A 14,151-nucleotide genomic window follows, 5' to 3' on the forward strand; every position below is an offset into this window, starting at 1 on the left:
ACAGAAAACGAAACAAATAAAATAAATACATAAAACTTTTTTATAAATACATTTAATAAACCTTACTTTTCCTATTATAAAATACAAAAATATTGAAGACATTTTTCTAAACTGAGAAATAAATCATGTAAAAGTCATAGCAAAAAATAATAAACAAAAAAATGTAGTAACCGTTTCATACTGGTCAGTGGCATTTTAGGTAGAGAGTCAAAAAGCAGCCTTCATTGCAACCTTCTGTTGCATCATTGCATCAAACAAGTTGGATTGCATTTTGTTTTTCTACTCCATGTAATGGAAAGAGGTCCATTGTTTTTATTAGAAGTTGAATTAAGCTAGATGTTCTGATAGTTAAAATCTAAATATGAAAAGTCATTCTTAGGCAATGTGTTTGGCAGACAATCCAGATTTAGCGCTTACTAAATATTCATAGTCCACATCAGTTATTTTTGTTCTCCCATTTAGGTAGAGTTAAGGGTAGTTTAGGGTAGTTGAAGAGAGCGGCGCTTTTCACTTGAATATATTTGACAGCTGCTGGAATTTGAAAAAAAACTTTAGCAAATATTACAAATGGTTTTTGACCTAAATATTTTGAAAAGTACATTGCTGTCTATCTAACCATCAGTGCAATTGTCATATAATTAAATGTCATGATTCCTTTAATTAATGCATTTAGTAAAATCAATACAAAGGTTTTGGGATAAAGCCTGGCACTGCTATAGGGGGCTTCCACACACTCTCAGTATCTATGTTTTTATAGGTGGTAGAACACCAGGTTGCAAAATGCACTATTCATTGGTTGTAAAGACTGTCCTCATTTCAAATATAATTTACTTACAAGTATAATTAGGTTCTTATACTATTTTATTCAACATTTTTTTTTTTTTTTTTATCTATCTGATGTGTTCTCTAATGTTGCTTTTGGAGTGACAGATGCTTCCAGCAAGTATCAGTCAATTAAGCAGCAATGACTGCTATACTATATTGAGCATTTAATCTTGCTCATTTAATGACAATCTTGCAAATATATCTCTTACAGCTCCCAGGGCTCTCTTTGCATTTGCTTTACTGACTGGAATGGTGTCTCTTAATCTTTTGACATTTATTACATTTTGAAAAAAAAACCCCGACCACACCTGTCTTTCTTATTGTATTTGATCAGTGAAAATAGCCAGACTGTTTTGTGTGTGAGAGTCAGCACAGTCATTAAACAGTATGGCTGATTAGCAGGCTCCATGGCAGCAATTTTCAACATGAATGCATGTCCTCACAGCTCAGTCTGCTGTTTACTTCTATCAGCTCTACAAGCTTAGAGTGATTATGTTAATGCAAACTAATCCAAATAGATAAGTAGCTAGTTGGAGACATTTCATTTTGTCCTCACTGTTCTAAAGTTAAAAGACTCTATATAAGAACAATTGTTTGCAAATGATATTACCAGTGGCGGCCGTCAGGGCCAGCAAGGCCTTCTCTTCTGGCCTATACACTCTCAGAATCATTGATTTACATTTTAATAGATTTTTGTCCAATAATATGTATTAAATTAATCCCAGTATTCTATTCTCCCCATTTCATAGCTTTTCTTTCAGGTGCCAGTTTTATTTTTTCTCAATTCTTCTTCTCTTTACTGTTTAATTTACTTTAATGTTTACTGTAGTTTAACCTGGAGCCTCACGTAGGCATTTCATTGTACAAACTGTCACTCACATCTGTACAGATGACAAATAAACTTGAAACTTGAGTTTAAGATTAAGTCAGAGTTTATCTTATCCAATCAGATTTCCGCTGTCATATCACCTGTGTCGCCTTGGTCAAAGGTGTGAACAATGAACATTGTCGGCACCACAGATTACAATCCATGTTGCTTGATGGCTTTAACTAATTAGATTTTAATTTGGCAACATTGAGGCCATCTAGCAGGCATCAGATAACATTGGCATTTTTATGTCTTTTGATTGGATGGTTGGAAAGGACACTAGTCAGACCTCACAAACTGCACTAGTTTAAAAATATTTGTTTCTTTTTAATAGCTGTTTTCATTCCACAATGGCTGACTGAGGAGAATAAATGTATTTAGTCACAGATATACTTTTTGAAGATCGATAGATAAGACATAGATAGATAAGACATTTTCAAGATGATCTGATCCAGCATAAGATTCATATAATTGGTTATATTAAATAACCTGCACACTGTGGACATTTAAAACCTATTTTGTCAACCAAAACCCTCAACTATCTGTAGTACACTTTTATGCCTAATAACCTGCTATGCTTTTCATGGATACAAGTTGACCTCAGTGCGTAAAGATGTGGATTCACTTTTATATTAGTCTAATAGATATACAAGATGAACAGATGTACGATTCTGATTATGCAATCATTAGATATTTTATTGTTTCTTTATTTTTAATAGAATTTTGTTGTTTAGCATTTTCAAATAAAAATAAACACGTAGCAACTAGAACCTGTTTGACTTTTCAATGTAGATCTTGTTATATAACTTTTTACTTAAAATAATTACAAGTTCACACAGTCAGTACTTGGAACGTGGAAAATTATACAGAGAAATAAGAAGTGTTAGCAGTGTGTGTGTGTGTGTGTGTGTGTGTGTGTGTGTGTGTGTGTGTGTGTGTGTGTGTGTGTGTGTGTGTGTAATTTTTTAAGAAAACACTATCAAGCTAAAAATGCCACACGCATCCATCAAAACACATGGCATCTTTTTTTTTTGTAGAAAAATAAGTGTTTAATCTGACTTTGAACAACTTTATTTAAATAAGTTTTTTTAAATGACAGCTACAGTATATCATCTTTGCCGCCTAGTGGCAAGAATCCATCAGTACAAGTAAACTGAAGACAAGGCACTCCAATTCATTTCATTTTTTTTTATCTTGTGTAGCACTTTTAACAATAAACATTGTCTCAAAGCAGCTTTACACAGATAATGTGGTGATAAAAATAAATAAGATGTACTTTATAAGTGTAAGTTTGTCCCTGATGAGCAAGCTGGTGGCGACTCATATATCAAAAAATTGGAATCATTTTAAATATTTATAAATAAAAATGTAAATAATTCAAAATAAGAAAGCATTGAATTTCAATGTAGAATATCCCCCTTTATGGTTTCCTAGTGGAAATCGCTATTAGAGTTTTCCTGTTTTTCCCATTTTTTTGCCAAGTACCTGAAGTTGTTGCATCATGTAAATAATGAGTTGGTGAAGTGGATTACAATGCACTTTGTAAATTTGTTAATTTCTGTTCCGTTGCTCTCAGTTTGCTGCCATTTGGCATTATTACTTATCAAGGAAAATCATTTGGTCCTTATGGTTTTCATATTAGCTTGCTTACTATATCCTAAGATTATATCTGGGAGGTCTAATAGTGGTCATGTAATACAACAGACTTAGCAGCAGGTTTATCATCCATTTTCAGGAATGCTTTTATGACAGTGTCAAAGCACAGTCCATAACAGAAGAGCAGGCAGAGGGTCAATACAGTCAACCCCCGATAATTTGCGGTTTGAAATTCGCAGCTCGAAAAATTTTCGGGTTTTTATTTGGAACCTAACTAACAGCAAGTTGCGGATTATCTTATAATTCGCGGATAAAAATGCAGCGGGACCGAATGTTCAGAAAAGTTATGAATAACATTTTAAACGTTTCCACTAACAAATTTCATTACATTTTTTAAAACACATTATTTTATTGAAGTGACATTATGTCTAGATGAATTCACTAAGGTACCATAAAGGCTGTGGGGGTGCGTACAAAATCTTAGTCTTATAGTGTAACCCCAGCAACTTCCAGGGGACCACTGTACATGATCAGGCATTAAACAACACAGCCAGAGGACAAATCCATAAAGCATTCAGAAGAAAGACAAAAGGCAACCAGTCTAGAATCATACAATGCTGTCATTGATAAACAGGCTCAAAAGTTATGTAGTGGAATTAGCATGAATTCACAAAGTGGTAGGGAAAGCCATTAGGTAATACCCATAGACAGGGAAGTAAACAGGAAATTGGAAGGCGATGTAGCGTTAAGATAAGATAAGAAGATAAGATATGATAAGATAAGATAAGATAAGATAAGATAAGATAAGATAAGATAAGATAAGATAAGATAAGATATTCCTTTATTCGTCCCACAGTGGGGAAATGTTATAGCAGCAAAGAAAATTAATTAGCAAATATATAAAGTAAATAAATAATACAAGTACATATGTCACAGTGTATAAAGAAAAAAGAAAAAAAAAAAAGAAAAGTGACCACCGATAAAATAGTTGCACTTTAAAACATATTGTGCATAGGTAATATTGCACGTCTTAAATTGGTGTTATTGCACAGTAATTGCACAAAACTTTAAGTTATTGAAAAAACATGACTCGCACTGTGCTATTAAGGAGAAAGATGACAGCGACTTCTGCTCCAATGCCAGGCTGGTAGGTAAACTGAAGTGGATCCATTGATGGAATTCACATGTGTTGCCAGTGAGGGGTTAATATTCTGATCTGCTTTTATAGGCAGTCAAGGTTCTTCCAACAACAATTTGAAATATATCGTTGTGAACGGATTGACTGGTTGAGTAAAAAAAGGTGAAAAATATTGATTTTCAAACTTACTCATAAAGAACATATTCATTTTTAATCACCGCATTATCTGTGTAAAGCTGCTTTGAGACAATGTTCATTGTTAAAAGCGCTATACAAATAAAAATGAATTGAATTGAATTGATTAGGCTTTCTCTACTACTTTCCCCCTTTGTTTCCACCCAATAAAGCTCCAATGCGTAGTAAAAGCAGTATTCTATTCTATCGTCTTGACGTAGAGATGCTGAGTGTAGCTAGTATTGTGACAGCTGTACACACAGTCTGGTGACCCAGTGTCTCTCCAGAATTATATTCTTAGACACCCCCTGTTGATATTTTTTCCCTCATATGTGGGGGCAGAAGGTTACAACTTTTAAAGCTATATGTGCTTACACTGCATCACCAAAGAGCTTTCTTTTCTAACCTGCATAATTTAGATTTAAGGCTCACATGGGGTGATTAAATTTTACAAGGATCTATTTTAATTCGCCAGTCACAGCACACTGCACTTTGTAGTTTGATAACTCGGCTGTATGCTGGTCTTATGAAATGGATGGCTAACTCAGAGTAAATCCTTTAACTACAGTTTATCTATTGAATTTCTACCATTCTGCTTCTGCATTAGATGGCTTTATGCACAGTAGTTATATCCTCCCAGAGCAAGGTTACTACCATAATATTGTTCATTTCTATTTTCAGAAGCCAAACAACAGAATGTATGTTCAGTCATGTTTATGGTGAATAAATGTCACTGGCTTTATCCTGACTCGAGATCTAATGTTAGAATGCATTGGGCCAAGGTAGTGCAAATAGCTACCATTTTGAAGTTTTTCATAACTGATTTCAACATGGCTCTATAGGAGGATGTTACAAATATTAAAATATTACATAAAATGAAAACCAGCACCTTTAACGCTAAAAACTAAGCATCATCCTTAATTTTTATCTATGAACAATTGAATTAAATTCCTTTTTATGAATTATTTTATTTTAACAATGAACATTGTCCCAAAGCAGTTTTACACAGATAATGTGGTGATAAAGAACAAATTAGATGTTCTTTATGTGTAAATTGTCCCCATACCAGGAACAGGATGGTCCTTGACTATCGCTGCAAATTAATGATAATAAATACATCATATTTTTTTTACTTTTGTAGTTTATAACCTGGCATTAATTTAAAATGAGCAAAAAAATTTGGATTTGTCAGTGTTGTTTTAGCAATATTAGCAATTCAAAATGAATAATGATATGACAAATGTGAAAAGAAATGAGACCTATCACATACTGAGTCTGGCCTTGATTTAGGAAATTTTCACTTTTAACTCACACTCTTCTGATCAGTTAGCTCTGTGTACTGAAACACTTTTCGTAAAAGACACTAAAGCCTGGCAGCCCCCATCCATCATCTGCTTCCTGGGCTTGTTGCCACAGGCCTGCCACTGTCACACTGAGGACCAGACAGGGCTATTTATGAGAAGAAAACCCATCTGTAAGCCACGCTGATATGCCTGTCTTTCACTTTACAGAGATAAATTACACGCACCTGTAGTATGTGATTCGTACGTAAGTGTCTCTGCCATCGTGTATTATTCTAGTGAAAAAATGGTTTGTTGTATAATGTAAAATAAATTTTTTTAAATATTTTTTTGAATAATAAAATAATAAAAAAAAAAAAAAAAAAAAATATTATAGTAAAGTTTTTTACATTTGAATTTTAAAGTGGGATAAAGCTAATTAGGGTATGTGTATAGATATGGATGAGCTGAGAATTTAATAAATTCACTATCCAGCCCACTAGGCAAGGAAAAGTTCATGCACTGTTGTCTAATGCTATGTTTTGGCTGCTTGGACACTGATTAGGCTAAATGGTTTTAGCTTATGTAATATAGTTACATTTTGACGCTCAACAAAAAGACAACATGCCACTGATTTGATTATTGTGTTCCAATAATGGCCCAGATAATCTGGGTTTTCCTTTTTCTGCTGTCTCTATTAATCCACTGGAAAATTACAAATAAATAAATAATAGTCCAATCACGGATTGGGGATCTTTCCATCCTAATGAATTATTATAATTGTATTGTAATTGGATTTTTTCCATACTAAATAATTTGTGCCCTTACTTGTTATGTAAAGGAATTTGTTTCTTTATTTTTGTTATAATATTTAATCTATTTATCAGACCTGCTTGTATATGCAGTAGTTCAACAATAAAATGTTCATTTTGTTTTTATATTTGTATTGAATTACAAGCCCTGACATTCACTGATCAGTAATGAACACAATGTTAAAGCTTTAAAATGATGTGTACTCAGTTAAGGGGAAAGAAAATGTAAAATTACAGTGAAAGGAAACGATAAGTTGGGGCCAATCAGAATACCTCCCAGTCTGGATTTTACATGACTGCAATGAGGCCATTAATAGTGCTACGACACCAGGAAACAACACTTCCTTGTATGGAAAACAAAATTCGAGTAAGAATGATTACCACTGTATGAATATATGAATCTTTTTTTGAGTCCTGATCTTTTAACATGCACTTTAATATAATTACTAGTTGGTATTAGACGACTATTATTGAAACCCATAGTGAGCAAGCGGGGTCAGAAATATATAATGAACATAAGGCCCCAGTCTGAATTAATGTCCAAGAGCAGTAGGGTTCACTCAAAACTTTGTATAAAGTATTAATCCAATTTGAATACAAATTAGCTGCATAAAATATTAAAAATATTATAAATATTTAATACGAGCCCTTTACTGCAGACAGATATTTATTAGCATACAGCACAGATTTTAATGGGCTTTTCTGTAATACTACACCACAGTTAGCAGGGGCAAAATCTATTCTATAAACTTACAGCCTCTGTCTGTATCGCCCTCCATCAATGCCATTTGAGGTTACTGTAGCAGTTTTCTATTTTTAAATGAACAGACAAAAGCAGAAAGTGAACACTGATTTAAAGCTAAGCTAAAAGTTGAGACGAGTCGAATGTCTGTCTTCAGATATACCACACAAAAAATTACACAGCTACACATGGCACTGGCAAATATACACACTAGGAGACCCAAATCTGTTCCAACATGAAAGTGCCCCTGTGCACAAAGTAAGCATAATGAAAATATGGTTTACATGGTTTGGAGTGGTTTACATGGGTTTCATTAACCTTCTAAAGAGCTCTGACCTCAAACCTACTGAACACCTCTGGGATGAATTGGAACGCTGACTGCACCCCAGGCCTCCTCACCGTACATCAGCAACTGACTTTACTAACACCCTTGTACCTGAATGAGCACAAATCTTCATAAACACACTCCAAACTCCAGTGGAACATCTTCCAAGAAGAGTGGAAGTTATTATAACGCCAAATAGAGACTAAATGTAGAATGAAATACTCTTAAAGCAAATCTTCTGGTCAGGTGTCAATAAACTTATGTCTATATAATGTATGTTGGAAGAGCATTTATATTACAGTCTTCTGACCTACTAGTGATATAGCTCTTATTGTCAAAGGAGTGTATTCAACACACTGCTTGCAACCTTAATGTGACCAGGAAAAATGTATTATTATTTTTGTAAGTAGATCTAAAGGACTAGATAGTTTGTTCTTCTTTGTGCTTTATTCCTAAGCAGTAATAAATCTCAGCTGTCAGAAATGAACACTACATCTTTAACATCATGCTGAGATTATTTTAAATGTATTCTGGATGGTTAAATGATTCCAGACACAGAATATACACTTTCTATACTTCTTAAAGTAAATTTTTTGTTAAAGCAAGTAGTCTTCAGCACTAGGGGGCACTAGTACATTGTTCAACAGAAAATGTTTATAATCTAGTTGCAGGCTTCCTGCTACAGCTCAGTGAGGGACAGGATGAGCAGACTAGGGGGTTACATGTACACAGGAGGAGCGAAACTCCAGGTCTACACAGTAACTCTGAATAAGAGAAGAGAAGAAGAGGATTAGAAAGAGGGGGATGAGGAGGGGTGTACTGGCACACTTCTCTTTAGACTTTAGAAAGTGAAGCACATTAATCACCCAGAGACATCTGTTCATATGCTGTTTTACAACTCTGTCAAAGCTTGCTTGACTCTCCTGTGTAGCTCCATGCAAAGAAAAAAAACATAATTGCCAACACAAATAAAACACTAAATCATTGATCTGAACAGATACCTTTATATGTGGAATTGAAAAGTCTGCAGGGATGAGGACTTTTCTCACATTTGTGGAAATATATTTTTTACTTGGAAATACAACTGAAATCTGTTATGTGATAATCCACATCTACAAATATCAAACATTTGAATAAGTAGTATCATATTTACATATATATGGATAATGCTATTCTACCCAACTAAATCCTTATTCATTTTAAAATAGATGCTAAATGTATCCTTCCAAAAATTCAATTTTGGTCATCTGGTAAGTCCTATCTATGAGCCAGCTCCCCTTAGCACATTGCCCTGGGAATAGTTAAGGTTAACATGCTTTCTGTTCTTCCACAAACATTAGCTGACACACACCAACTATTGCCCAGTGTTGCTGTGATTGACAGGTTTGAAAGTGTATACTGCCCCTCCCACCCAGACAGCATGGGCAGTTTTGCTCTTCTGGTTCCAATTAGATTAATAATTTTCTGTTGCTCTACTTGGGAGAATCATGTGGTGTGTTTTAATGTTCTTTTATGTCCCTTGAAAATTTATCTAAGGCTGGTACTGGTGTTTCTCAATTGGGCAGGTAACTTTGTTCAATAAAATGTGCCAAAACACACAAAAGCTTCCTGTAAACCTGAGACTAATTAGATTTATGTGATTTCCATGAATACAATGTCCTTTTCAGTGCTTGAGTAATGCTTGCTTCAAGGGAACCCCTTTATTCCTACTGTACATTACAGATTTTTTATTTCATTAATTGTTTTGCTTAAATGTGATGGCAATTTCTATTACTCAAAAAATCTATACAATACATGCTTTATTTATGAACAAGCAGGAACCACTGTAATTACTTAGTAACATTACATTTTTATGTAAAAGTAAAACACAATTACATAAAAATAAAAATCCAGTAATAATATAAGCAGTTTTGGCATCTTCTTTGCCAAATGAAACCATTCCTTGATTTAATACTATGTATTTTAAGGTCAAACAATTATTGCAGCTATTTGCAACAAATTTTCAATCAAAGCACATTGTTCTCCGGGTTCATTATTAATCCTTACAACACTTTCTACAGAAACCTCTTCTACAGAATATAGTTATTTTAGAAATATCTAATTATTTTATGCAAAAAACAACAATTGTTTAAAATTGTAGCTGCTTTTTCTTGAATGCTGCATGTAGCATGTACAAACCATTGTCATCATCTGCTTCAGTAACTGCGTCTGGATCTTTCCTGGTCACAGGAAGACCATGTATGACACAGGACTACACTGTGGAAGGGTCGTCAGGGCACACACACACACACACACACACACACACACACACACACACACACACACACACACACACACACACACACACACACACACACACTCCCTCTTTAATTCACCAATATGGGCATTTTAATAATAACCTATCCCATCTTCCATCTTTTTGGGATGTGGAAAGAACCCACCTGAACCTTCTGGTTTCAAACAGTCATGCAGAGAATAAACTGTAAAAAACCCACACAGACAGCAGAGAGTATCCTAACTTCAGGACTGAAACAGGGACCATGGAGCTGTACTTAGCATTTCCCCACATCTTCACAAGGTCTATGGTAATTTGATTCTATTGTTCTGTTTTTTTGCCATTTAATGTACTCTGTTACATTGTATGCACGTTTGCACACATGTAAGTTATGTCATGCTGTGTGCAGGACTGCTTAGTCTTAATTAGTTCTGTGTAGTGCTGTAGCTATAGATTATTTTAGTAATCGAGTATTCTACTGAATATTCCATCGATGAATCAAGTAATTGGATGAAAAGTACTTTTCTTTATTACAGAGCAATACAAAATATACAAGAGAAAATAAGACGGGTTTCTTTAAATGAACAAGTAATTTGTTTCCTTTTTAGAAAAATGAAAACCTTATTGGTGAAATTGCATACAAGCAATATCTGTGAAAACTAAACCCATTTAGTGCCTGCCATATTACATTAAAATGCAAATACAAATATATAAATGTAAAAACAACATACATAAAATCATACAAAAATGTAAAAACTTTTTGAAAATGGCGGAAACGGGCTTCCATATGAATCTCGCCTTTCACTGTTTTTACATTCTGCAACGTGTGTTTACCTGTCCAGAGCGCTCCAGAGTTTAGCAGGTGGTTTACAGTAATAAGGGCCAATAATTTGCCTCAATGATTTTTTGTATTCGAATTACTCGAGTTACTTAAGAAAATGTTTCAGCCCTAGTTCTGAGTTGTTTCATGTAGCTCTGTGTTGTTTTATAGACCTTGGTCCTGGAGGAACATTGTTTCATTTCACTGTATACTGCTGTTTAGTTGAAATGAGAATATACCCACTTAACTAAGTTCCTTTTTGTAGTGATGATACTATTTATCTGATGATAATCTTATTGTAAAAAAAAGAAGATGCCTCAAAAAAGTTGTGTAACACAACTAATATTATTGTTTGATAAAGGACAAATGAAATATAGAATATATAGAAACATAGAGGTTTTAGGAACTAGTTTGTAGTTTGTGCTGCATGAAAATGAGAGTGAAAATGAGAAGTGACTAAATATATTAAACCAAATACTAAATATAGGGGAAACAGATGTGATATTGAGAAGTGAAAGTTGCCTCACTCAGAATGACTGTAGACAGAAACCTACTGACTACAGTGTCAGACTGTGAAACACGATGATAAATTCTGGAGGTTAATTAAAAGAATACTTCTAAGACATACACAATATTCATTGTGAAGCGGTTTTATATGAAAGGCTTTTCCATATATTATTCAATACAGAAAAATTGACAAAACAGTTTGCAACAGTACACTGAGATTCAGTAAAAAAAAAATACAAATAAAAATTAGAATTGTTTTTATATATGAAATATACAACCAAAAGAATACAATTAAAAAATATATATTTTATACAAGCACATTTGTTTTTGTGACAACTACTGTTCCTTTAACTCAGTGATAAGAGGCGAACCAACTATATACGTCTTTAACTTGTTATAGTGTTCTGATATGAACACCTCCTCTATTTTGTTTTTGTTTTTATTATACTTTACAATGACTCTGTCCATGTTGCTTCTTTTATCCTTTGGATTATAATATTTCCTGACTTCATAGGGTAGATCATTAGCATGTTTGTAATGAAGGTTTCCTATAGTAAAGTAGCCATATGTCTTCTTATCCTTCAGTTTGGGTAGGAGAAATTTCGGTCCTATGTTCTTAAACTCATGGAAACCGTAAGCACCTTTTATGGGGTTGCAGAGAGACACCATGTTGTTGTCAGTACAGTTTTGAACATACCACACGAGCAGTGTTAGTCCATGTCTTGGAGGTGGTGTGCCAAAGCCTGTTTCCTTCAGCTCCTCCTCAGAGTTCAGTACTGTCAAAGAGGAAAAATTCAAGGCAGCCACCAACAGGACAAATCCAAGGCAGTTACAGATTGCCATCATGTCAGTCTAGTTAAAAAAAAAGGAAATACATTTTTTCAGGCCAACTTGAAGTAAAGCTATATTACAGTGGATTTTAGAGCAGAAATTACACAATATAATGCCACGATATATACAGTACTGTGAATAAGTTATAGGCAGTGACAAAAATGCTGTAAAGTAAGAATGTTTAGAAAAAATCAAGTGTTTGTAATAATTTTTTTTAGTTAATAAAATGGAAGTAAATGAACAGATAAGAAATCCAAATCAGATTCATATTTGGTGTGCTTACCCAGGGATTTTGTGGGATCGGCCAGGTGTATGATTAACCAATTATACCAAGCAGGTGCTAATGATCATCAATCTCATATGTAGGTTAAAACATAGTCATTACCTAAAACAGAAACAGCTGTGTTGGAGACTTAAAACTGGATAAGAAACAGCCAAACTCTCCTACTAAGGTGAAGTTGTGGAAGACAGTTTTGTGTCACAGGTCAGACACCATGGCAGGACTGAGCACAACAACAAGACACAAGGTAGTTATACTACATCAGCAAGGTTTCTCCCAGGCAAAGATTTCAATGCGGACTGTGGTTTCAAGATGTGGAGGAAGTTTATGGATGTAGTGAGGGAAGACATGGAGGTAGTTGGTTTGAAAGAGGCAGATGTAGAGGACAGGGGGGTATGGAGACAGATGATCCGCTGTGGTGACCCCTAATGGGAGAAGCGAAAAGAAGAAAGATGTGCTGTTTAATCTATTTTGAAAAAGCACAAAGAAATGGGTCGTTGAGGACCGTAGACGCAGTGGCCGCCCGGGGAAACTTAATGCAGCAGATGTAAGACACATCATGCTTAATTCTCTGCAATACTGGAAAATGTCCAGCAGTGTCATCATCAAAGAATTGGTCTTCATGGAAGAATTGCGGCAATGAAACAAGGCAACTCGCATGAAACTATGCATGAAAACATGAAAAATGGCAGCAGGTACTCTATACTGATGATTCAAAATGTGAAGTATAAGCAAAAAACAGGTTGTAGCTTAAAAAACAGGTTGTTTGCGGAAGGTCTGAAGAACAGTACAATAATGAGGGTCTGCAGGCAATAGTAAAGCATGGTGGAGTTTTTCTGCAAGTTTGGGGCTGCATTTCTGCAAGCGGAGTTGGAGATTTGGTCAGGATTAATGATGTTCAATGCAGAAAAATACAGGCAGATACTTACTGTATATATCATGCAATCCAATCATTTGATTAGCCCAATGTGTAATGTGCAGCAGGACAACAACCCCAAAGATACAGCCAATGTCATTTAGAACTATCTTCAGCGTAAAAAAGAGGAGTCCTGAAAGTAATAGTTTTGGCCCCCACAGAGTGGTCTGTCTGGGATTACATAAAGAGAGAAGGATTTAAGGCAGCCTTCATACACAGAAGATCTGTGGTTAGTTCTGCAAGATGTTTGAAACAACTTACCTGCCGAGTTCTTTCGGAAAAAACATGCAAGTCTACCTGGAATAGCTAATGATGTTTTGCAGTCAAAGGGTGGTCACACCAAATACTGATTTAAATTGGATTTCTCTTTTGTTCATGTACTTTTCATATTGTTAATAAAAAAAAAAACTGTCAGCATTTTTCACACCTGCCTAAAACCTTTACACAGTATTGTAAATTTTTTAAATAAAACAAAATTTTATATATATATATATATATATATATATATATATAATATAGTGCATAAAATTGTGCATAAAGCTTTTGCATTGCTTACCTTAGTGATCAGTGTGCAGGATTAGTTAGATGTAAGAGCACAGTGAATGTCAAACAATGATGTCAAACAATCACGTTCTCTCCACACGTGTTTATTTCCTTACCACTACACAGGACATGATGCAATCTGAGGAGTAGTTTGGTCTATCTGCTTTCTTTTACATTCAGGTAATACAGTATAGACATTGTGACTTAAATATATTTTGT

At 34.5% G+C, this 14,151-nt stretch overlaps 1 protein-coding gene across 2 annotated transcripts; it reads right to left on the reverse strand.

Moving 5' to 3' along the window:
* Positions 1-10,541: 10,541 nt before the first annotated feature.
* On the reverse strand, positions 10,542-13,798 carry LOC310735098 (uncharacterized protein). 2 transcript variants are annotated; one of them, XM_083557669.1, is made up of 3 exons: positions 13,651-13,798; positions 12,477-13,560; positions 10,542-12,214 (listed from the first exon to the last, which is right to left on the reverse strand). In XM_083557669.1, exon 3 carries the CDS (start codon positions 12,206-12,208, stop codon positions 11,699-11,701), a length of 510 nt encoding a protein of 169 aa, XP_083413795.1. In that variant the 5' UTR covers positions 12,209-12,214; positions 12,477-13,560; positions 13,651-13,798; the 3' UTR covers positions 10,542-11,698. The 2 variants fall into 2 exon arrangements, with proteins under 2 accessions (XP_083413795.1, XP_083413794.1); XM_083557668.1 differs by having other exon boundaries at positions 12,477-13,798.
* Positions 13,799-14,151: the final 353 nt, after the last annotated feature.

This window comes from Silurus aristotelis (assembly GCF_946808225.1).
Source record: "Silurus aristotelis genome assembly, chromosome: 1".
NCBI lineage: Eukaryota > Metazoa > Chordata > Actinopteri > Siluriformes > Siluridae > Silurus > Silurus aristotelis.